This window comes from Ictidomys tridecemlineatus, chromosome 6 (assembly GCF_052094955.1).
Source record: "Ictidomys tridecemlineatus isolate mIctTri1 chromosome 6, mIctTri1.hap1, whole genome shotgun sequence".
NCBI classification, from domain to species: Eukaryota; Metazoa; Chordata; class Mammalia; order Rodentia; family Sciuridae; genus Ictidomys; species Ictidomys tridecemlineatus.
Genome location: NC_135482.1, coordinates 19221046 through 19245887, shown reverse-complemented (window position 1 = coordinate 19245887; position 24842 = coordinate 19221046). Strand labels below are relative to the sequence as shown.

Sequence of the window (24842 nt, the reverse complement as noted above, 5' to 3'; positions counted from 1 at the left end):
CCCATGGAGTGGAGAATGTGAACCTGTAGCACCTACAGAAGCTGTTTCCTAAGAGGAACAAATGATAACATTCCTAATAGATTTGAATGTAGATCTATTACTTAACTGACTTTACACTGGGAAACACACACACACACACACACACACACACACACACACACACACACACAGCTATTCCACTTTGGGGAGTTGTTAGTTTCCCAGCTGTTTGATTGATTGAGTTAACAAAGGGTGACACAATACTTCTGGGATAGGTGCTATGTCAAGCCAAGGATGGACACCAAGCCAAGGCTGCTACCATGCCTGTCTGCTGTTCTTGTAAAAGAGATGGTAGAAAACTATAGCATTCAAGGTCAGAAGAGGAGGGATGGTAAGGGAACTACACACAAAGAAAGGGTCAGAGAAGCTTGGTGCAGAGTAGGGGCAGATGAGGAATGGGGCTGGCTTTAGGGAGAACCCAGCTTTTGTTCCATGCCTGGAAGAAGTGTGGATGTGAAAGGAAGGAAATTTAAGGATTATTTGAAAGGAAAAGCTTGGACAAAGGCAGGGAGGAAGGAGAGCTTGGTATAGGTGGGCAGAGGCTGGGGACTGAAGAGACAGGATGTGAGAAAATTCTAGAAAGATCAGGTCTAGATGGTTGGGGGTGAATGGGTTTCCAGATGTCTGCAAATTTTTTTTCTTTTTTAGTTGTTGATGGACCTTTATTTTATTCATTTATTTATATGTGGTGCTGAGAATCGAACCCAGTGCCTCACACATGCTAGGCAAATGCTCTACCACCGAGCCCTAGATGTCTGGCATTTTATGTTTGAGTTTTAGGCAGTGAGAACCCATGAGGGAGTTTTGATTAGGAGAGCACCTTTCAAGTTGCGGAGCACGTAGTAGGCAGACAATCCACCCATGTTTGTTCAACCCAAAATAAAAGGAATAACAATGGCCAAAATTTATCAAGTGCTTGATATGCTAGGTACTTTTCTAAACATTTTAGCTACTTACCATGCTATTAATTTTCACCGCAGTCCATGAGAGAGTTTCTCTATATCTATCCATTCTACAGATGAGGAAACCCGGAGTCAGAGAGGCCAATGTCTTGCTTCCGGTTTTCACTAATGAGTACATCTGGCCAGACCCTGTGTTCTCCGCTGCTCTACAGTTTTGGAAGTCAGAAAAAGAGGAGAGGAGAGAATGGAGGGATGGGACCAATGTTATTCTTCAGAAAGGAAGCTGTGGTAGACTCAACATCGCAGGGCAGTGGGGTCAGTTGGAAGTAAGAGACATTCCAAAGATAGAATCAACAAAATCTGTTATTACGTGATATGGGAGGCCAGGGAGAGGGAAGAGTCAAGAAGGCCGATGGTTTCTAGCTCCTGTGAAAACAAATTATAAAGAGACGGGAGGTTGATGGCAGACCTGTGGGTACTCAGGAGCCCGCAGAACAGCTGATGGAACAGGTTTTAAAAGGTGAGCCGCGGGGCTCCTGGCCTGGTCATGTTTCCTACTCTGGTGCTCTCTTGGTTTGTTCTGGGAATCTCGAGGCTTTCCCAAGGTTCCTTTCAATGTTTATATCATTTAGCAGGGAAGGATTGTTAATGACTAATCTGTGTCCATGAGGCACAGAGCCAAGGGAAGAGATGCTTCAACTAGGGCCGGAAGGCTGCCTGTGATCATCCACGGCTTTTGCTGGAACTCTCCTCCTCCTCCTCCTCACCCCCCTGTTTCCTCAACTCACCCTAACGTGAAATCAAATTCTGAGCATTTTTAGCAAAGTTTCTTGGGATTTGGAGAGGTGGACTGGACTCAAAATTCTTCCAGGACCTTGGATGTTCATCTCTTACCCAAAACAATCCAAGTAAGTACCTAATTCCTCTGGGAGTGGGAGTGTCTAACTCAGGCAATACAGGGAAAAACAAAAAACAAAACAAAAAAAACCCAGTTGCTTAAAGGTTTCTCTTTGACATCTGTGATTTTTTTTTGTCAATGAATGAATTCTAAGTTAGTAAAGTCTGATGTACAACCCTGAAAACTATAAAAAGAAATAAAAGAAAGCAACTGTAAAAATATAAAGAAGCAGGAATTAATGGTTCAATGATTGCTTACCTGGTTGAACAATTGTTCAGGAATATCCTTTTAACATTGTGTCACCCAAAGAGAATCACTGAAGAGAGTAAATTTTAGAAATGTTTTTGTTCTGATTCTACAGATAACTTGACCTGTGTGGTGTGCTGTCTTCTGGTGATCTGCCAGATCTTGATGTGGGTCTGGGAATATTTCTAATGTCAGATGATCTGGGAAGTCAGAATAGGATGCTGAAGCCATACTTAATTGGCAAGAAAATTTTCCCCAGGAGAAGAGTAGCTTTAAAAAGTTTTTTCTTTTGAGTTGAGTTGGAAACTTCTCTCTTGCTTTCTCTTTCTAATATGAGATGGAAATAAAAGATGGAAAGTATGAGGAAAAAATTTTTTTTTATTGGTGAGGAAAAACTTTATTATTAAAATTGTCCAAGGGCTGGATCTGTAGATAAGGCATCTCCTTGTCTGCTTCTGACATAGCAAATTAGGAAACTGCGGCGCCTGGATCATTTCTCTTAATTGGACTTTTATTTGGAAAGGAGGGGCGAGGGGATAACAAATGATTCACCTTATATTCTTGAAGTAACACACATCTGAGTTCTGAAGAAATCTGATGTTGTCTCTGGCACTGTCTTAGAACCACTTTGACAGTATTGGCGACAGGGGTAGGGACACTTAAAATAATATTAATAAGAAATAAGAAGGTAGAGAGGAAACTTTTCAAGATGATAAATAGTTTTATGGCATAGATCATGGTGATGATTTCCATTTTTATATGTCAATCATACCTCAATAAAGTGGTGTGTGTGTGTGTTCCTCTCCCTTATGTGGGTGAGGATGAGGGAAAGATATTTGGGAAGCCATCATTGTGTTTCTAGCCGTGATTTAATAAAACATAAGCTCTTGTCTTTGAACCACTCCCTCCCTGCCCCCAATCCTCCCAATTGTGGAGCTCTGCCATTTGCACCCTGGACTTTTCCTGTTTTGCTGAGACTGTTGCAACATGACTGATGTAACTCCTATTTCATAGAAAAAAAGTTCTAGAGAAGAACAGAGCTCTCTTGTCCTGGGACCCTTCCTCAGTATTTGTAGCACTCTTTCCACGGTCACCTCTGCCCCTGTCCTTGGAGCTGGAGAGGAAAAGTAATGTCATCCTTGTCCTTCCTCTTAATTCCACATCTCCAAGATCAGGAAAGATTGTAATGGAATACCCAGTGGTTGTGAGGCCCAGAGATCTCTAAGGAAAACAGAAGAAATGTGTGTGTGTGTGTGTGTGTGCGCACACACACGTGAGTGTGTGATGGAGCTAACTTGAATTCAGTGTCTACCAACATGACGGAAGTTTTGCTTATACTCATTTTACGGATGAGGAAACTGAGGCTCAAAGAAGATGAGTAGCCTCTTCATGGGCAGGGGAGAAGCAGCAGGGCCCAACTTGGGAGGTAGGTTTTTCTGATTCTAAAGCCCCTTCCTGACTCCCCTGATGTTGTTAGACGTTGGGAAATCAGGAAATCTGAAATGATGGGCGAGCAGGCAGGCCATATGGCAAATATCTCAGCTTGACAGTGGTGATTTGTTAAAATCTGGAATTATTTTGAAGATTCCTAAAAGCTTGTGTGTAAGGCATTTTCTAAGGACTGCACCATCAGCAGGGGAAGTGGAAAGTTTGCATCATTGTTTGTTTTAACCCAGAGGCCAGCCTAGGAGAGCTGATTGGACACTTTGATTATTAGCATCTTGGTTAAAGACTGGAATGAACCCATCAGGACAGGTGCTGTGGATAGGGACATTCTGGAGGAGCTCAGAGCTTCCAGGGTTCACAGGGCTTTGGGTTATGAGGGCCATAAAGATGGATACTCTGGTGAGATATATTTTGAAAGGCTTCCATTTCTGTTGGAGGTGGGTGTATAAAGGAAAGAAAAAAGGTTCTCTCCTGATAGAGTTTCCTTTGCTTTGCTCCTTGTCTCACTTTTCTTTGAAATCCTAGCAACAGAGACCATGAGGAGGTTAAAAGAAATAAGGACAAATTTCTCCCTGGTATATTTTTGGGTGGTGCTGAGGAATTCAACCCAGGTCCTTGTGCATGCTAAGCACATGTTTTACCACTGAGCTACACCCCCAGCCTCCTCCCAGGTATTTCTTATTGTCCCTATGTCTTCTACAAGTGGGTGATATAATTGAGATTTATCACAGCCGGGTGCGGTGGAGCGTGCCTGTAATCCCAGCGGCTTGGGAGGCTGAGACAGGATTGTGAGTTCAAAGCCAGTCTTAGCAAAAGCAAGACCCTCTGTCTCTAAATAAAATACAAAATAGGGATGAGGATGTGGCTCAGTGGTGGAGTGTTCCTGAGTTCAATCCCTGGCACACATAAAAAAAAAAAGAGTCATCACTATATGAGTGTCCCCAAACTTCATGGAGAGACAAAAGTCATCATTACATAAAAAATACCCATCCTCCTTTTTTTCCCACTCACCTCTCCCATCAACATTGAGATTTCCTAACCCCTTATTTCCATGGTGAGTTATTTTCTCCATGTCTACACTTCTTTTTCTCTCTCTCTTCTTTGTAAAATTGTGTCAGGACACCCTTAATATAATGCAAATTGATTGCAAAGTAAAATTGCAAATATTGCACAGGAAGAAACATATTCTGTGCTAGGCCTAAGAAATATAACAAAGTTCTGGTGATTAAAGTTAATACATACAAATACAAAATAAAATTTTATTAGTTTTCATTTTTCAAGATAAAATTCTAATAAAACTTTGAGGTCTCCCTCCTCCATTTAAGTAGACTAATGGCTTTTTTTCCTGGCCCCAATGAGCCTGGGATAACTTGGGTCTCTTATACTTTAATTAATGCCATTAATTCAAAGACAGGAGAAGCAGCATGACTTTGCAATTTCAAGTCCTTCAGGTATATAGAACATGGTCATTCAGTAGTCATGGTAAATAATTTACTTGTCTATGGAAATGACAGTCCTGCTAGGGAATGTTCCTAATCAGAGGAAAGACCCTTCTTCTGGGACTGATGTCCCTGATGGAACAGAGAACTGTCTACTGCCATTTCCTCAAGAGTTTTGGAACCTGTCAGTGTAGACAGCAAGTCTACACCAGTGTGGGGCAAAGATTATGAGCCAGGATTGGGAGGGAAGGGGCAGGACCAAGTAAATACCACCCTAATGTGGGAGCGTGGAAGACCCTTGCTCTTTGGAGTCCAGGCTTTGATTTGCAGGCCATGATTGGGCTTCAGGGGACGAGGATCTTTTGAGACTATATTTTTGAATCTGTGAATTCAACAGAAGATTTTTAGGGCAGTGAAACTAGTCTGTGTGATGCTACGGAAGTGAATACATGTCATTATATGTTTGTCAAAACCTGTGGAACATATAACCCAGGAATGAACCCTGATATAAACTGGACTTTGGCTGACAATGATGGGTCAGGGTAGGTTCATCAGTTGTGAAAATGTACCACTCTGGTGAGGGACATTGATAGTAGGGGGACATCTATCAATACTGTGTAGAGGTTGTGGATCTTTGGTAACTTTCTTTATTTTCTGTTCAATTTTTCTGTGAACCTAAAACTATTCCTTCCCCATCCCAAATTTATTGATTTTTAAAAAACCTTTGCATTTTATGTATTTTTCCCCAATAGTGAGATTTATAATTTATAGGTTTATAACTTAGTTTTTATTGTCTTTAAAATATTCATTCATTTTTGTGCATAGTTCTAGGTAACTTATAGAACTTGAAGAGGATGACAGCTGGTGTGTGTGTACTTTATTGCCTGATTCAGCCAAGCTTCTTTTAAGAAAACCCAGGGTCTCACAAGCTAGGCACAAAATCTACCACTGAACTGTACTCCCAGCCCTTAAACATGTTTTTTGTTTTGTTTTGTTTTTTAAACTAAAAAGCTTTTTCTCAGCAAAAGAAACAATCAGTGAGGTGACTAGAGAACCTACATCTTGGGAGCAAATTTTTACTCCTTGCACATCAGATAGCGCACTAATCTCTAGGGTATATAAAGAACTCCAAAAGCTAAACAACAAAAAAAAAAAAAAAAAAAAAAGCCCAATCAGTAAATGGGCCAAGAAACTGAACAGACGTCTACCTCTCAAAGATGATATACAATCAACCAACAAATATGTGAAAAAATGTTCAACATCTCTAGCAATTAGAGAAATGCAAATCAAAACCACTCCAAGATTTCATTTCTTTTAAACCTTTTTTGACAATCTGATAGGGGAAAATGGTATCTAGTTATATTAATTTTCATTTTTCTGATTTTAAATTAATCATAGATACTTTCTATGTTTATTGGCCACTTATGTTTCTATTTTGGTGAATTTCTATGTTTATTGGCACCTTATGTTTCTACTTTGATGAATTTCCTTTTTTATATTTTTTGCCAATTTCTCCCTTGTATTGTTTATCTTTTCTGTTTTTATTTATAGGAATGATTTATACATTGCTTGTATGAATATTTTGGCTGTTATTTATGTTACAAATATCTTCTGGTTTCAGATATTTAGCTTTGTTTGTGGTGTTTTAATTCCTGTCATACATCTTAATGTTGTCAAATTCATTTTCTTTTTCGTTTTTATCTAGTTAGTCCTTCTCAATCCTCAAGTTCATAAAGATAATAAATTTCCCCATATTTCCATCCAATTTTTATTATTTTTAAAGTCTTTAATTTCTTTGATGCTTATTTTGAAAGATAATGAAAAAATAGAAATCTTTTTTTTTTTTTTTACATCCAAAGAAATAGCCAATTTTCCTGACACAATTTCTTCAACAGAACATCCTTCTTCCACTGATTTGGGCTGAATCCACCAGCTACAGCATAAAGAACTGTCTACAGTTGCTCAGGACACAATGGGCTATTTTCCTCTCCTATAGTCATTAATATTAATACACCCCAATACACCATTCAAGAATCAATCCTCCACCCGCGGAAAGACTTCCTTCATTCTCCTAGTTACACCCCTGGCTGAAACCCTCCAATGGCTGCCATTTAGAATACATTCCAAACTCCTTCCCATGGCTAACAAGGCCATAGGAGAGCTGCCAACTCTAAGCCTTGTCTCTTCCACTCCCTGCTGGGCTTGCTCATCTCCAGCCTCCCTGGGCTTCTGCTTTCTTCCAACACTCCAACACAGCCTCTAGCAGTTGCTGGCTACTCTGCCAGGACTTGCTTTCCCTTGTCCTTTACATCTTGGTTCAAATATCTACTTTTTGGAGAGAGCTCACCTCTGATGATCGTCTCCAAATTGTTCAACTACACTGCTCTGTCCCTTATCTCTTTTTATCTTATCATCACCATCAGGAATCTTATGGTCAATCTATATATCATCCACCTCTTGCTCTCTGCCTCATCTATCATTGTGGACCTTTTCCTTAAGAACATTATTGTAGCCTTTGGACTGAGTTCAGGGCTTCCCCTGAGCATGAAATTATGATGGCTAGAAAAACGTCATTTTTTTCCCCTGCCTTTTACAAATGAATTACATAGACACACCACAAAGTGTATGCTGCCATCAATGACCGTGTTGATCAGCAACAGTGTCACCAAGGATGGTGTCTTTGTGTGTGAAGTGTTCATAGTGAACCAGGCATGTGGAATCAGTTTTCTATCTTCATCTTCCAAGAACTGAAATTTCTCTAAATCAGAGTTAAACCTATTTAATTGGAACAGTATCTTTCCAAGGCCTCTATTTGCAAATGGTTTATGCTAAATGAGAGGCACTCCTTACACCATGAACTTCCTGTGACATATGGTATCTAAACAAGTAAATATTGATAACCAGAAAGTGGGAATCCAAGCTACCAGTAACTGTGTGTCTTATCATAATAAAAACAAACAGTGCATACCATCTTTGAAATTATTCCCGAGTCCTTAAATTAAGACTTAGGCAACAGAATTGTACAAATAGACAAAGTAAAATGAACACTAATCCTTGTTTCTAACAATACCCAAGGCTTAAACTTTGTATCCTCAGCCTGCTTCTTCTCCTTCTTCCTCCTTTTTTTTTTTTATGCTGTGCTAAATTCCATCCTTTACCTTTCTGTGGATGCTGCCTGGTATGGTCACTGATCATCTCATCTCATCAAACATGGAATTTTCTGGAATTTTCCTCCTTCTTTTACTACCCCCTTCCCCATCCTACCTTCTCCTTGGAGTACTCTTCTTTAACACAGATTTCACTGTGCTCCCCAAAATGACCAATATCTCTCCAGTGGCCAGAGTTAGGTTCCCCAAAACATTTTGTGGGAAGGAATTACTTCTTCCTTAGAAGTTTAAGAAATGTATGTGCAGGTGAGGATACAAGTGTATGAGAGAGAAAATGTGTATGAACATGTGTAGCTTCACAGATGAGAAAACTTTCTATAATATATAACTATATTATGATTCATTCAATCTTGCTCATTAGGAAATAGTTCCACCATGCAGAAAATAGAGTAATAAATTAATCTTTGGATTTATTACCCACCTTAAGAAGAGGAGTGTTACAGAAGTTATGGAAACTCCCTCTGTACCCAACCTACTCACAATCTGTGCCACTACTTTTGAGTGTGGGATTCATCACTTTAGTTTAAGTCTTTATAATAAAAGTGGAAACAAAAGTATTTTTTTTTTTAAACACAGAACAGAGAGTGACTATGGCAGGCTTTGAAGACCATGTGGTCTGTGTTACAAATACTCAATTCTGCCATTGTGACTTGAAAGCAGCCCTGGACAACAAGTACATGAAAGGGCAAATATGCTCCTTGGCAGGCTGGATTTGTCCTGTGTCATAGTTTCCTGATTCCTGCAGTAGAATATTGATGATAATATGTGGCATTGTTCTGCATATCTTTAAACACATATAAATTATATAAGACTGTATGTATTATTCTGCAACCTGATTCTTTTGTTCAGTGTTTTTACTTTATCCATGTGAATACATATGATTCTATTTCATTTTACAGTCATTTATTTTAGTTCTGTTTATAGTCATTTTAATTACTATTCAGTATTGTGAAGATAATTATTTATTGCATCCATTCTCTGGTTGATTTATGTGGTTTCCAACTTTTTACTATTGGAAATAACACAATAAACATTTTTTGTACCTGATACCCCACACCTATATGTGAAGAACTATGAAAAGTTTATCTTTTAATCTTTGCAGCAGCCCTATTATTTAGTTTTAAAATCCTTATTTAGCTGGGGCTCAGGGTGGTAGTGTGGGAAGGAGGTGTTGGGTGAATAGGCCCAGGTCATGTGTGAAGCAGAACTGGTACTCACCCCATCTTCTCACATGTCATTCTATGTGGTATTTCTACTAGATCACAGGGGGAAAATATACAAAACTGAGAGTTGTAAAAGTAAATTTGAGTAAATGGAGGCAAACTATGCTCCTTAAAGGCAAAACTGAATATTATCATGGTATAAATCTTCCCTAAATATTTAGGTTTGACACCATCCCAAATACTCAAACTTTTTTTAAAAAGGGTGTGATTCAAAAGATGATAATTATCATAGTGAATAAGTAAATGAGAATATCTTAGGAAATGTTGAAAAAAGAGTAGAAAGGATAATATTGGTATAAGATATAAGATAAATGGACAACTAAAGTCAGTCTTAGTAAAAAGACACATCATAAATCGAGGAAGGGAAAAAGTATTTTGCAAAAATTCACCTTGTACCATAAAATAAAAGTAAAGAGCAAGAAAAATAAGTTAAAAAAATGTAATATACTTAAGTATATGCAATACAAAACTTTTCAGGAAAAGATAAAGACATATAGTAAATATACCAGTTAGTACATTCAACATACAATAACCTCTTCCAAGTCAGTAAAACACATGAACACTTCAATAGAAAAATGCCGAAGGACATAAACAGAAAACTATCACATAGTGCCATTAAAGATGTAAATAAATGTTTATCAACCTCACCAGTAATCAAAGAAATGTGAATTAATAGAAAAAGATAGAATTGTCATCTAACAAATCAGAAATGATTGTTCAAACTGAGAGTAGGTAATGCCAATATGAGAAAGGCACCTTTACTGCTTGTGGGAGTATAAATTGAGAAAAAATATATGGAATACAGTTTGGCATTTTGCCTGAATTTTCTGCAAAGGCTTTTTTATTAGAAAAATACTTTCATTTAAAAAATAAATTTTAACAACTTTTCAGGAAAATAGTGTATGAAGGAATTCTTAAAGTTGGGGCTGGATTAAGTTAACAAAACTATTAATTGAGAATGATTATGCTGACCCAGAGAGGGTAACTGGTTCACTCACCTGCATTCACCCTATCCCCACCTCCAGGGCAGGAGTGGGGAATGAGGAATTTAGGGAGAAGGAAGGGAAGTGGGTGTGTGCAAATTCAGATAGTCTTCTTATCTGCTCTGATTCCATATTTAATCCTTTCTGTATTAACACATGCATGGACTCATTTGAATGGAAATGATGGCTTCCTGTTATCTGGCTTTTATTACTATGGAGAGTTCTTAGCCTCTCTGTCTGAGGATGTTCAATTTCATTACTTAGGTAGAACTTTTAACTATGTTTCTAAGGAGGTTTGCTTCCTCTACTGCATGTGCTCAGCCATGGCATCTTCCTTTCTGATCTGCATTCTCTCTTCAATAACAAACTGCTTTTTCTATTTTTTGGCATGAAGAATGAGCCACCTATATGTAGAGACAGTTTAATGTGTGAGCTTGAGTTTTGATCAAGTGAGCATTAGTAATAATAACTAGTAATAAACTCAATCAAAATTTTAAATATTTAAAATCTTAAAGTCACTAGAAGTCAAAAAATTCAAATTTATAGGCATATATGCTAGGGGTAAAAATTATGACAGAATGGTCAATAGTAGACTCTAAAACATATAAATAGTAATCTATTAACCTAATGTTAGGAGGTTAACATTATTAACATATAACATTATATTACATTAATATTAATATGTACACATTACATTAACATGTATATAATTAACTTATAACAGTAAAAGTTAATAATGTTAAACTATTAACATTAGGTTGATATTCTTTAGTGAAGTCAAATAAAATGTGAATTTAAGAAAGAAGAGGAATGACTTTTAAAATGTTTCCAGCTGCTAAGAAAACATCTTCAAGTATTTCTTCAAAGGATGAGTAAGGACATTAAGCTATGGTACTTAGGGTTAATTGGATAAACTTAACAGTAATGCAACCACATGTAAAAATATCAACTTTTACAATATGATGGAAATTACATTTATTGCAAGTATCTTAGTTTTTAGTGAAAAGCTATAGATGTCAACCCTCCAAAAATGTGTTGAAGAAGCACATTATTTTTCAAACTTCTTTTAGGGAGAAAGTGAGTAAAAATATTTGAAGACCATTAATATAAAGAATAACCATTACTTATTCTCAACCTGTAAAATGACTCCTTTTATGGAAGGGGAGATTTAAAGGGAAAATAAAGACTCCAGGGTTCAAGTCTGGGGTATCCTAGGAATTACTTTTCTTTTAAAGTTTTTTCCCCTAGTAAGAAGAATATTGGGAAAAAGAGGACACACAAATAACCCCAAGTAAAGAGATGGGTATATAGAATCGCTTCAAATAGCGTAAAGCTGATAATCGCAGTAAGAAGCTGTTAGAGGTAAAGAAGATTTTACTGTATTGATATGTATATAATTAATCAGATTTATATCCCCAAGGCAATCTTTACACTCAGTTTACCTATACTTTGATTCTTTCTAAGCCCTTTTGTTCTCTAAGACATGGTTTAGCACATTTTTTTTCTGTAAAGGGATAAGTAATACATATATTTGACTTCCCAGGTCATGTAATCTTGTGTTGTAACTACTCAGTTCTGACGTTGTGGGGAGACAGCATATAAACACATGCCATCAAAAACGAGTGTGGCTATGTACCAGTAAGTCTTTATTTATGGACACCAGATTTTAAAATTAATATAACTTTCATATGCCAGAAAACATATTTCTTTTGATTTTAAAACCATCCTAAACTCATAGGTGTCACAAAAATAGCAGCAGGCCAGCTTTGGTCTCAGGTAACAGTTTGTAAACTTCTTATCAGATATAGTACTTAAAGGCCTCTTTATGTGAAAAACAGGCTTAGTATCTGGAAGGAGACACAGGAAACTGTCCACTCTCATTGTATTTTGGTTAATATGATGGGTGATTGAGCTGGGAGGATTTATTTTCCAGTATATTGCTTAAATTACTTGCTATGTGCTAAGATTTGGATATGACTTGACTGTGTCTCCTTTAGGATTCATGGGCTAAAAACTTGGATCTAGTGTATCAATGTCAAGAGATGATGGAGCCTTTAAGAGGTAGAAAGAAAAAAAAGAAGCTGGGTTACAATAGCTCTTCCAAAACAAACAAACAAAAATCCTGTTAAAATTGTCTTTTCTCTTTCCTGGTATTTTTTTTTTCACAGAAGTTTTTTTATTTAATTAAATCCAGTTTCTCTTAAAGAAAAAAAAGGTAGAACATAGCAGAAGGGGTTAATGCTGGTTTCAAAAAGTAAACTCCTTCTTCCAAGTATAGGTTGTTAGCAAGGCCACTCCATGTACTTGGCCCAATCTGCATGTGGCAATATCCCTTTCCATTTCTTCCCCCTGTTGTGATACAGACAGGGGCCCTTGCCAGAATCTCAGTGCCATGTTCCAGCTACCAGAATCATGAATCAAATAAATCTGTTTACTTAATAAGATATCCAGGCAGGTGTTTTGTTATAGCAACACAAAACAGACTAAAATACCATTTATTTGTGCTGTCACTTCAAAAATTACAGAATTTCCTTTAAAAAAAAAAACCCTTCAGGATTTGTGAATCTATTGAGCCTGGTTTGAGTGAACCTGGGTCTAAAAAGTTTTGTTGCTAGCTTTCAAGGGCACAAACGTGATGGGTCTCCTGCCAGAGATAATAATCTGAATGATTCAGAATTAGGGGAATTAGACTTTCACTTGGGTGAGCAAATGATAAATTATCCTAAAGCTTATGCAATGAAAGAATGAAATCCTTATCTCATGTCATTTTTTTTCCAGGAAGAGCATGCCAAATGTCATGGATTTGGCAGAACCAAGCAAGAAAAGCAATAAATACAGATAATTTAAGTGAGCCAACATTTCTTTGGGGCCTATTGTGTGCCAAGCACTTGAATTTAAAGTGCCAAGTTTATATGAATATTACAGGAATCCAAAATGAAAATGAGTACACCTTGAAAATATTAAAGAGTTGAAGTATGGGAAAGGTTTATGAACATTGTTCAAGGTTAAAAGAGAGAGAGAGAGAGAGAGAGAGAGAGAGAGAGAGAGAGAGAGAGAGAGAGAGAGAGAGACAGACTCTGGGTACAATGGTGCCCACTATAGTTTTAGCTACTCACAAGGCTAAGGTAAGAGGAACAGTGAGCCCAGGAGTTTGGGACTAGCCTGGGCAGTGTAGTCAAAGAGTCTCTCTCTTACAAAAACAAAAAGAAAAATCATTCAAGGAAAGAAAAGCACAGAGGGAAACCTAAAATCAAAAAGTTACAGATTTATAATCTTTTTCTTTCTTTCTGTTTGTGTGTATGTGTGTGTTGCTGGGGATAGAACCCAGAGCCTTGTACACGCTAGGCAAGTATTCTACCGCTGAGCTATATCCCCTACACACACATACACACACACACACACACACACACACACACACACATATATATTTTTGAGTACTGGGAATTGAACTCAGGGACACTCAACCATTGAGCCACATCCCCCACCCTATTTTGATTTTATTTAGAGTCAGGGTCTCACTGAGTTGCTTGGCACCTCACTTTTGCTGAGGCTGACTTTGAACTCATGATCCTCCTGACTCAGCTCCTGAGCTGCTGGGATTACAGGCATGTACCACCACACCCAGTCCCTCCCCATTTTTTTTAAAGGCCAAAGGAAATGGGACTTAAGCTATAGGATCTAAATTTGGGTTGGATATTAGGAAAAATGATTATTTACTTTTCATTGTAGCATTTCCTAATCCACAAATAGGGGAAACTATCTAGAGCAGGAGTGGCCTAAGTTTTGGAGGGCTTTTAACTTATTTATTAAAAAATGTATACATGCATATATACATAGATTTAGTATATGTGATCCATATGTGTGTTCATATCCATACTTGTACAATTGGCATTTATGTATTCAAACTTGAATATCTCTAGTCTCAGATTAGTTGGTGAGTATGAATGAGATCCCATTAGGAGCCACAACTCAACTTTCACTGGCATTGTCCTCAGGACCTCCAGCTCCCTATCAGGGCGTCTCCTCCCACTAACAACCTCCAAACACTTCAGGAGTGTCCTGAGGTCTCTTTAGGCTCATAATCAAGTTTGTTCTGACTTCTCCTTCCACAGTGCTTTGTTGGGGGGTGGGGTGGGCAGTGCACCGTTCACCCAGTAGTTAGTGGTGTTACTCTGCTGGGTGCTTCTCTATGGGTTGTGATGCTGCTTCTGTTTCACAATTGCCCCAGGAAGGCCCTGGGCTCTGTCGGGTTCAAAGTTCCACCACACTCTATGGCCGAGTTATTTGAAGGTAAGGGTGGGGTTGACATGAACCATCTCTGTGGAAGAGTCTGCCTTATACTTCAGTGTTTCCAAGCTTCATTTTTATTTATAGGTCTTCTCTTCTCTCCTCTGGGTGGTAGAAAAACATCCAGAGTCAAATGCAGTTACACTGAGAATGATGCATTTCTTTAATGACTGAGGTTGTGCTCTGGGATGAAAAAAATCAGGGTTCCTAGCACCCCCTGACTTTAGAATGAGTTTTGTCCCAGCAAGCAGCCTGTCTTCCTGGAGTCTGATAATCGAGTTCGGTAGAGTTTATAGGGCTACACTGTTGGCTTATTATGGACCCGGGCCTGTCTGATTCTCCCTCAGGGGACACAGCTTGTGTCCCTTCTCAGGGGACTCTCATTTTTGCTTCTTTACTCCCTCTCTAGTATTTTCTCACAATTCAGACGTTACCAGTATTGCCCATCTTTAAAACGACCCTGAAACCATGTCCTCTTCCAGCTACTTCCCTATCCCTGTCTTTTCACACCTACGCTCTCTGTTAGAGCACCTGTTCTTTGCCTTAGTAACCAGTGTTCAGGACCCTATGCAATCATCTGAGTGTTCAAGTTACTTTTTCAATGTCTGTTCCTCAATAAACTTGATATCAAGGATCACAGATTTTTTTTTCCACTTTCACCATTTTATTTCCAAAGATCCAGTAAGTAGTTTATGGTAGAATAAGTGCTCAGTAAATGATGTTTAAAGCATGAATAAATGAACAAATGAAGAAAACTGGCTTCTGGTGGACTACCTTAACAGAAGCCAGAGGTATCTGAAATTGACTTCTGGGTGAGCGGGGGCATTTGATGAGTAAGAGGGAAATAGAAGCCAAATAGGGGGGAAATTCTAATGAAATAAATATTTGTTCAACAAAATCCTGATGTTTTCTTCTTGGGTAGTAAATAGAAATATTTCTTGGTAAACAAAATGATTTCTTGGTAGAGATAGGATAAAATGATTTGAAAATCATCCTCAGAAAGCAGCGCACCTTTCATCATTCGATCTTTCAAATTACTTCTTAGGAGGTAGAGAACATTTTGGGAAGAAGGAAGGAAGAAAAGAAGACTTAGTGATATAACTCAAAGTGAGCACTGCTTCTCTTGGACTTAGTCTGGAAATTTCCTCAGGATGAAACTTCAGACGTTTCGGTGAGATTTACCATTCGTTTTCTTTTTACCATAATCTCTTTCTTTTTCTTTTTCTTCTTCTTCTTTGTATTACTGGAGGGTGAACCATGGCTTCATACATGTAGGCAAGTGCTCTACACCCCCAGCCTTACCATAACCTCCTTTTACCCTATTCTAAAATATTACCCAGGTAAACATGAGAGTGAAAATGCAAGTCCCTGAAACTCTCACTAAAAGGCAGAAATACAGAAGATCTTGGGGGAACACTTTCTGAATTTCTGATGTGCTGACCATGCACAAATTACCAAGAAAGTTTCAGCAGGAAGTATTTTACTACTGTTGTGTGTTTACACAAACCTGGTCAACTTTCAAATAAAGTTTAAGATAATAAATCATGGATCCATTTTTTTTTTTCGTACTGGGGATTGAACTTGGGAGCACTCAAATACTAAGCCACATTCCCAGACCTATTTTGTATTTTATTTTAAAGACAGGGTCTCTTTCATTATTATTACTGTGTGTATATATATGACCACATGACCAATATGATTCTGCAACCTGTACACTCAGAAAAATGAGAAATTATATCCTGTCTTATTCAGATGTATGATATGTCAAGGTAATTGTACTGTCATGCGTAACTAATTAAAACAAACAAACAAACAAACAGGGTCTCACTGAGTTGCTTAGTGCTTTGTTTTTGCTGAGGCTTGTCTTTGAATTCTCAATCTTCCTGCCTCCGCCTCCCAAACCTCTGGGATAAAGCATGCACCACTACACACAGATAATAATTGATCTCAAAGCTTATATATTTATATTTAATATAAAAATTTTATATTTATATTTAATAATTAATCAAAGCTTTTAAATTTGTTTCTGTTTTTCTTTCTAAATATAAAAGCAAGTCATAACTAAAATGTCATATAGTCTGTTCAAATCTCCAATTGCTGAAATTTAAATGAAAACATATGGTGTTTCTCTAGATACCTAAGAGTATCTTTTCTGAAAGCATACATCTTGGACATTTTTAAATCCAAATAAGGTGTAAACATGATAAATGTTGAGAAAGGATACAGCAAAGTGTCTACAAAGGAGCCATTTGTACTTTTGTAAATCAGACTTCCCTCTCCGTCCTCATGTCTGTGAACCAGCTCCATATTCACCTTGTACCATGAACTCTCTATGTATTTGCCTTTCAGGGTTTTTATTTGAAGACCACCATGATGAAAGTGCATTCTCAAATTGAAAAGTTTGAATGGGAACAAAAATGAATCTTATTGAACACTCCCATATACCAGCCATGGATGAATTTTCTCTTTCTGAAAATTTATTTGGTAAGTTGTCAAGTTGACTTAAATATCCATAAAAAAGAAACTACCATTTGGAAGTACACAAGGAAAAAACCCCTGAGATAATTAGTTCAATAGGGAGGCAAGAAAATGTTTTTGTTCCTTTTAATCTTTTAAGTACTCAATAAATGTTAGCTACCCTGCCAAGTTGGAGGCAGGGCGGACCTTGGATTCATTGAACCAAATTGTCTTTTTTTTTTTTTTTTCTTTTTAAATAGATGAGGACTGCAAGAGCTTTGGGACTTGCCCAAGGCCATGAGGCTAGATAATTAACAGAGCTGGGAGTAACTCTAGGGCTAATTCTAATAATATTATAGCAGGTATAAAGTATGAAATCATGATTTGTATGGTTTAATATTACATTTATTAAAGACTTGGATTACAGCTCTGCAGTAGGTTTCCTTTCTACCATTCCTCCAGTGCTGGGGGATCTATGGCACGGTGTAGGGATTAGTCATTGAAACTGGACTAAGGACAAATTGTTCTGAGTTGTTTCCAGTAGATCTGTAACTAGATGGTACCATAAAATGGTATATTGCTCCACTTTATGCATGTACGAAAAACATCTCCTTATAAAAGGTTTCAATTGAGAATATAAGCAGAGTCAAAATGAGGCAATATTTTGGGTCGGGCAGGCAGCCTTCCCGCCACCCTTAAAACTCTTCCCTTCTGTATAAGAACACTGCTGGGAGGCCAGGATATTCCTAGTCTTCATCTGACCTTGATATATGAACCATGGTAGACTATGATTGTGAAAATGTGGGGCACTTGAAATTCCCACAAGTTCAGTGTGTTGAGGCATGATCCCATATTTGGTTTCAGATATCCCTAGGAGATACTATAGTTTACTCTATTACCCTCCTAGTCGCTAATGTAATGGGTTGTTAGGTCATTATTTGCATTTCCTATTTACATGTCTGCCTGCAATATAGGATAAGGGCATCTAAGGATAGTGACCATGTTTCATTAATCCTTGAATCTACTCGATATATAGCAATGCAGTAGTAAGTTATACACGTAAGGGGGAAAGAGGTTGATGGAATAAGGAGATGTTGATCAGTGACTCTCAGTGAGACCAAAGGTGGCAGTAATTACTTATGAAATCCAGTTTTCCTCATACTCACTGGCTCTTATTTCTTCAGCCTGTAGATGCAATCAAGGGCTGTGGGAGGCCCTGCCTCCATGTCTGGCCACTTGACCTTTTGCTTCTGGTCTGCTTTCCTTTAGCTCTTTAGAAAAATCGTTGTATAGACAGCTTCCTAATTTTTGCTCTAACAATCATAACTCACAACAAAATTAGGACAATTAGTACTTACTAAAGACTAAAGAAAATTCCACTTAAGAAGGTTTTTCAAATAAAAACTGCCATTTCCTGCTCTAAAATTTTACAACACGTGTTGCAATCTCCCAGTCTGAACATTATTAAACCAATCTGTGCAGCTCCAGTTTGCACGCGGGGAGGAAGTGGTAGGTGTCTCTTACGAACTAGCCCAGTTGTAAGCAAGAACACCAGGTCACCTGAGCAGCCGGGAGGTGAAAAAGATGTCAGTGAATAGAGAAAATGCTGCTGAATGTGCTTTCTGGTTGGAAGCACCTGAAAATGATTGCTCAGGATGCAGTGAGACTCCTGCTTTCTGCATTGTGGTCCCCTCCTCTCTCTTTGGCTACATCATTCTCACTGTTTCCTAACACTGCATCTAAGGTTTCTTGGAATGTGTAGTACAAGGTGCCTGAGCTGCAATATATGGCTGCTAGTGTTGGATGGAGCAGTTTCTTCACCTCTTTATCTGGTCCCATGTGTGATTAGCTTTGCCCCACTAAGCTGTAGAGCCAGGCCTAAAGCATTCTTTCTAAATACATTTCTTCTATGGCCTCAGTCTTATTCTACTCAACACATCTGGGGTAGAGGTAGGCCAAAAGGGAGGATGATTGATTCCTTCCTTCCTTTTCTCCCTCTTTTTGTGTGTCTAATGACACATGAATTCTTTGACCACCCTTTCCCTGAATTTAGTGTGGAACACATCAGGAAAAAAGACTTTTTAAAAATAATTTAGGCATTTTTTAATTAGTTGTTCAAAACATTACATAGCTCTTGACATATCATATTTTATACATTTGATTCAAGTGGGTTATGAACTCCCATTTTTCCCCTGTATACAGATTGCTGAATCACATCGTTTACACATCCACGTTTTTACATACTGTAATTTAGGCATTTTAGGAAAAAAGGCTTTGCTCATGAATGAGTAGCCTCAGGGCCTAACTTATCACTCTGGATCTTAAGCTATGCCAGAGGTGCAGAAGCGTTAATCTATGGGTCCAACTAACCAGAAACCTGGACTCTTTTCCAATAGTCTGTGTACTCAACTAGCCATCATGTTCCAATAATGGCGAGTGAGGCTTATGGCATAGAGTATGGGAGAACTATCACTTTGTCCATTCAAATGTTGAGCATTGATGAACAGCTGGGTATTGGAGTAGAGAATTAGAAAAGATCCTGATGGAGAGTGGAATAACATCAGGTCATGGTAAGTGTTATGAAAACAACAACATGGGACAATGTCATTGGGACAGGAGGATGGGCTGCCCTTTCTGATGTGGTCAGGGAAAGCTTTTGAGGAATTGACAATTTAACTCAGACTGAAAGACTAGGAGCTGAGAACGTTCTGGAAAGAGGGAATAGCAAGTGTAAAGGCCTCAAGTCTGGACTTGGAAGGACCTTGTCTTCCCCTTCTTATTGAGGGCAGTAGGAAGTCTAGAGTCTAGTCTGACTTTGGACCTGCTCTTCCATTAGCCACCTGTGCAGCTGAAATAGCTCATTCTGGTTCAGTTAGTAAAATAGGATAGTTAGGCTAGTAACTTCAGGACCTCCATCTGGTTTTAACTTCTTTTTTTTTTTTTTTTTTTGATACTGGGGATATAGCCCGGGGCATTTTACCACTGAGCCACATCCTCAGACCTTTTTTTGATTTTTTTATTTTGAGATAGGGTTTCACTAAGTTGCTGAAGATCTCACTAAATTGCTGAGGCTGGTCTTAGAACTTTCGATCCTCCTGTCTCAGCCTCCCCAGTAGCTGGGATTACAGGTGTATGCCACCGCACCTGGCTTAGTTTTAACATTTGAGTCTACAAAAAGTTGTAGTTGCCCATGTCAGGAAATGGTGACTCTGTGGAACTCACTTTGTACATGACTTGACTGGTCCATTCAAGGTGGCCTTGGGCATGGTCCCTCTCATAGCAGGTTAAGTATAGAGACATAATTAAATCCCAATCTGAAGACACTGGGAAGGTGACCTCTATTGAAGACAAATACTGTTGAGCACTCAGTAATGGGTGCTGGAGACACTAAAGACCTTTTCAATGATAACTTTCAGCCATGAACTCTTCCTTCTTCAAAGGTTTTGCCTAAGATAAAGGGGAATATCTCCACCCATAGAAATGATTAATCCAAAAAAGCAGAGCCTGAAGGAAGGATGGTGTGCAGGCAGTTTTTACATGAGAGGTGATGGGGGAGCAGATGTGAGGGACTTGGTTGGATGAGATAGCGAAGGAAGGGAAATCCATGTGAAGTGAGTGATCCTGATCACTGCTATGAGCAACCTGAGCTTGATGCCCTTGGGAGTAGCATAGAGAATTGTCAGTGAAGGGATCAGGGACTGGAATGTTTAATAACCAGTCTCTGGCTCCCATTGGTTGAGAGTCATCCTTGGGGGGTCACTGACTCTCCCATAGTTCTGGACTGTCCTTGTGCTCAAGTCCAGCTCTGTCCTGTGCTGTTGGAGAAGTTCTTGTCAGAAAGCAAAAGGGTGGGCAGCATGTTCTTGAAATAACAGGCTGTCAGCCTGAGGTGAGTCTGTGCTCATGAAGGATAACTTGATTCTGCAAATCAAGTCAGAGGTGGCCGAAGGACTGTGACACCATCACCAGAAAAAGGAGGAAAAAGCTTGGGCAAAATGGAGCTAAAGATGAGATACTAGAATCACCTCCCCGAGGCCCTTTAATTTAGTCCTGCCCTGGTAAATCCAGATGGGAATCTAGACCATAGGTAACTAAATCCCCACAGATGACTCGGAATGGAAGGACTTGATGACCTCACAAGAGAAGTCTCCTTTCCTTTGAGAGGGCCTGCAAGCCAGGAAACTCGGTCAAAGATTAATTCGGTGGTTTTAAAAAGGCATCTCTTTGAATGAAGGCAAGGTATATGATTAATGCATAATAAAAGGCAGTAATGACAAAGTCCACAGCTTTCCATGTTTTGACATAGTGAACAGGGTCAGGGGTGGTATATTAATTAAAATCTATATTTTCTTTTAGCAAATCTTGATTTAAAAACTAAAAAGCCACAGAACTTTTAAGACTAATAAGCAAAGCATTGTAATAATGGAGGAGAATAAACAGAGAAAGTATAGACTTACGCTCCCATGCCCCAAGTTCCCAGAGTGGTGCATCTTGATTCATTTATCTCAGTCATATTGAGAAAAGTTCACTGAATGTGAGTGGAAAAAAAGAAATGAAATTGAAAAAAAAAAAAAGTCTCCAAGGCAAGTGACACTTTCTGAACTTCTGTTCTCTCCCCGGTGAAACAGAGGTGCTAATGACTTCACAGCACAAGGGAGGAATGAATGGACTGTGTGGGAAAGTGTTCTGCAAACTGCAAGTCATCAGGAAACATCCTAATTACTCCAGGGTTGGAAAGGAATGTGTTATATTTAAATTGTTGAAATGATAAACACTACTTTGCTCATTAAAAGAAGGAAGTACTGTTTATCTTAGCATTGTTGAGTGCAAAGAATTTTCAAAGACCCCCAAAAATTAACAATATGTAAACACATTTCTATGTCCTTTAAGGAAGGGAACACATGATCTGTCTCACGTGGGCATCACAATATTGCTAGCAATAGCTTTGAAATCCACGTTTTATATTCTTTTTATTATTGTATCTAACAGTTTTTCCAAAGCCTCATTTTGAGAGGCTCAACAAGTGGCAGAAGGCAGATCCCATACAATCCTCACAACTTACATTCCATTTCCTTTGGCTATTTTTTCTTGCTTTATGTGTCACTCAGCTATGTATAGCCATTTTTTTCTGCATTTGCTTTATTTTATTTTATTTTGAAATGCTAGAGATTGAACCCAGGGCCCTGCACATGCTAGGCAAGCACTCTACCACTGAACTATAGCCCCAGCCCCTGTGTATGCTTTATTTTTATAGAAGATACTCACTTTGGAATCTGGTTCTTGCTTATGACATAAACTTAAATTAAAAGACTCTTCCAGATGTTATAGAGTCATGTAGATGTTTTAAAATACAATTCAAAGTATTGAGATGCAGTTTTGTAGAATATTTCTGACAGTTGATTTCAAGTGTATTTTTCCATCTCATTGAGTTCAACTCAAGTGAATGTAGTTTTGACTTATTGGTTGAATTAAAATATAAAGTTTCCAGAACATGGAAAGCTACCATTGGCTCAGAAAAAAAATGAAGCTTTGTTTCAGCATACTTGAACCATTTCATCACTATTAATTTCTTATTCACATTTCTCCCACAGCTCTAATCAGTCTCTAAAGTTTTTGTTAATTCATTGTGGCTTTGGTTTTTACTCTGTCAAGGAATCTCAGATCTGTTATTCCTGTTAGTGCAATGAAGGACTTGGGAAAGGAAAGAAATATTGAATGAGCCTTTCCTTATTACAAAACAAGATTAATGCGTCTTTTAGGTAGGGCATGAATAGTTTGGTAAAGACATACAACGGACAAGTTGAAAGGATGGTAGGAGACTCCATTGCATTCTAGGATCTAGCTCTCAACATTGAAGGCTCAGAAACAGATTCTCAGAGGACACCAAGCTGAGAAATATTGACTATAAAATCATATTTCAAATTTGTAAATTTACAGAGATAGAAGAATTACGGTGTTAACTATAGGTCAGCCATCATATTAAGTGCAGTGTAGATTTGTTAGCAGACTTCCTGGCTCAGTTCTATTTCTGCACCTACTAGTCTATGATGCTAGGCAAATTCCTTAACTCTGTAGTAAATTCTTTGCCTTAATAAAGTGCTCAGAAGAATGCCAGGCACATGGTCAGTACCTGTACTGTATCTGCCATTAATACCAATTCTCACAACACTCTTCTGAGGTGGATGCCATTACTATTCCCCCCTCTACGGTGAGAAAATGGATGTTTAAAGATATTAAATAACCTGCTTAATATTCCATATTAGTAAGTAGGCCACCAAAATATAATCAGGACATGGAGTCAGATTTGAATGTTTAAAGGCTCCAGGCTAAGAGAACAGTTCTATTTACGTATTCAATGGAGAAAGTCTTTCCAATGAGATTATATTAGACTCTGTTGACCACATCTCTTCTCAAGAATAGGGCTCAGAAAAGCATTGCCAATATTTTTTTTTCTGGGACTTCCCATTTTTCATACCTTCATAGCCAAAGCCCTACTCAACATGATTGACCTATCATTCACATTGTTCCCAAGTTCCACTTACCACAGTGCTGTCCAATAAAACTTTCTGTGATGATGGACTATTCTAGATCTACTTTGTCCAATCTAGTAGCCACTGTCCATGTGTGGTTATTGAACACTTAAAATGTGACCCGTGTGAAAGAGGAATTGACTCTAATTTAACTTGGTTTAAATTTAAATAACCATACACAGCTAGTGGCTACTGTTGCAGACAGGACAGATTTGCAGGAAAAAAGTATTTTTAGAAGATAAAGATAACATAAGATAGTTGATCATCTCCAAAAGATATAAGGGGATCCGATTCATCCTACATTGAGAACATTCTGTATGAGTTTCACTCGGTTACCAGGGACTCTTGGAGCCTCTAAATTATCCCACTCATTTCTTATTTAGACTTGATGTTTTTGAGTAACAGATAGGTCCATTTATGTTGACCAGTGAAGAAACAGTGGAGAATTCTTGAAATAGAAAATTTGGAGATTGTTTGTCTTGGTTCACATCCTTTGGGTAGACCTTCCAACTGAGATCCTCTCAGGGCAAGGAGAGTTCTTGGACTCTGAGGGGAGGAGAATGAGGTCAGAGCTAAACTGAGAGTAGCAAATGGCAACTCTTGATTGAGCAATGCAAGCCAAAACATACCCACAGACCACCGCTCTTTTCTTCTTTCTTGGTAAATTCAGGAGAGTGCATCTTAGTTTTTCAACCACAGGATTTTGAACCAGAAGTCTTGGGTTGAAGTCCCTGCTCCATCTCCTACCAACTGGGTCACTCTACACAAATCACTTAACCTCACTGTAAAAAGGGATTGAAGATAGTAGGCCTCATAAATAATACCTTCCTCAAAGTCAAGGAGTGAAGATGAAAGGAGATAATGTCATGGGAATCACTTTGTGTACTTGCAAAGACTGTAGAGAAATCTTGGCAATCACTACATTTATATATCACCTTTGCCTCTTAAAACTGCTTTCATGTTCATTATCTCATTTTACCTCCATAACGGTCCTATGAGGGCAAGAATTATTATCTGTGTTCTACCATCTTTTCGTGTAATAAAATGGGGCCCACAGGATCTAAGAGACTTGCCTAAGTTTATACATGTTTGACTGTCTGATGCCTGGGTTCAACCTTGGCCCTACTGAATTCTCTTCTGGAACTTTCTCTCTAAAAAGTAACCAATAGATTTAAATTTGATGTCTAGAAATTATGCTACAAGATACAAAATGGAATTATTTCAG

At 38.3% G+C, this 24842-nt stretch overlaps 1 protein-coding gene across 3 annotated transcripts in view; it reads left to right on the top strand.

The window, feature by feature from the left end:
• Nucleotides 1–1314: 1314 nt before the first annotated feature.
• Nr1h4 (nuclear receptor subfamily 1 group H member 4) overlaps nucleotides 1315–24842 on the top strand; it is a 74463-nt gene continuing 50935 nt past the window's right edge. The window contains exons 1-3 of one of the 3 annotated variants that reach the window (XM_040279464.2): nucleotides 1315–1461; nucleotides 15676–15801; nucleotides 16980–17114. In XM_040279464.2, the coding sequence (XP_040135398.2) occupies nucleotides 17036–17114 (79 nt within the window). In that variant the 5' untranslated portion in view covers nucleotides 1315–1461; nucleotides 15676–15801; nucleotides 16980–17035. Of the gene's footprint in view, nucleotides 1462–1636; nucleotides 1850–15675; nucleotides 15802–16979; nucleotides 17115–24842 lie in introns of those variants that run through there. The other 2 variants (XM_040279458.2, XM_040279472.2) reach the window with 2 other exon arrangements.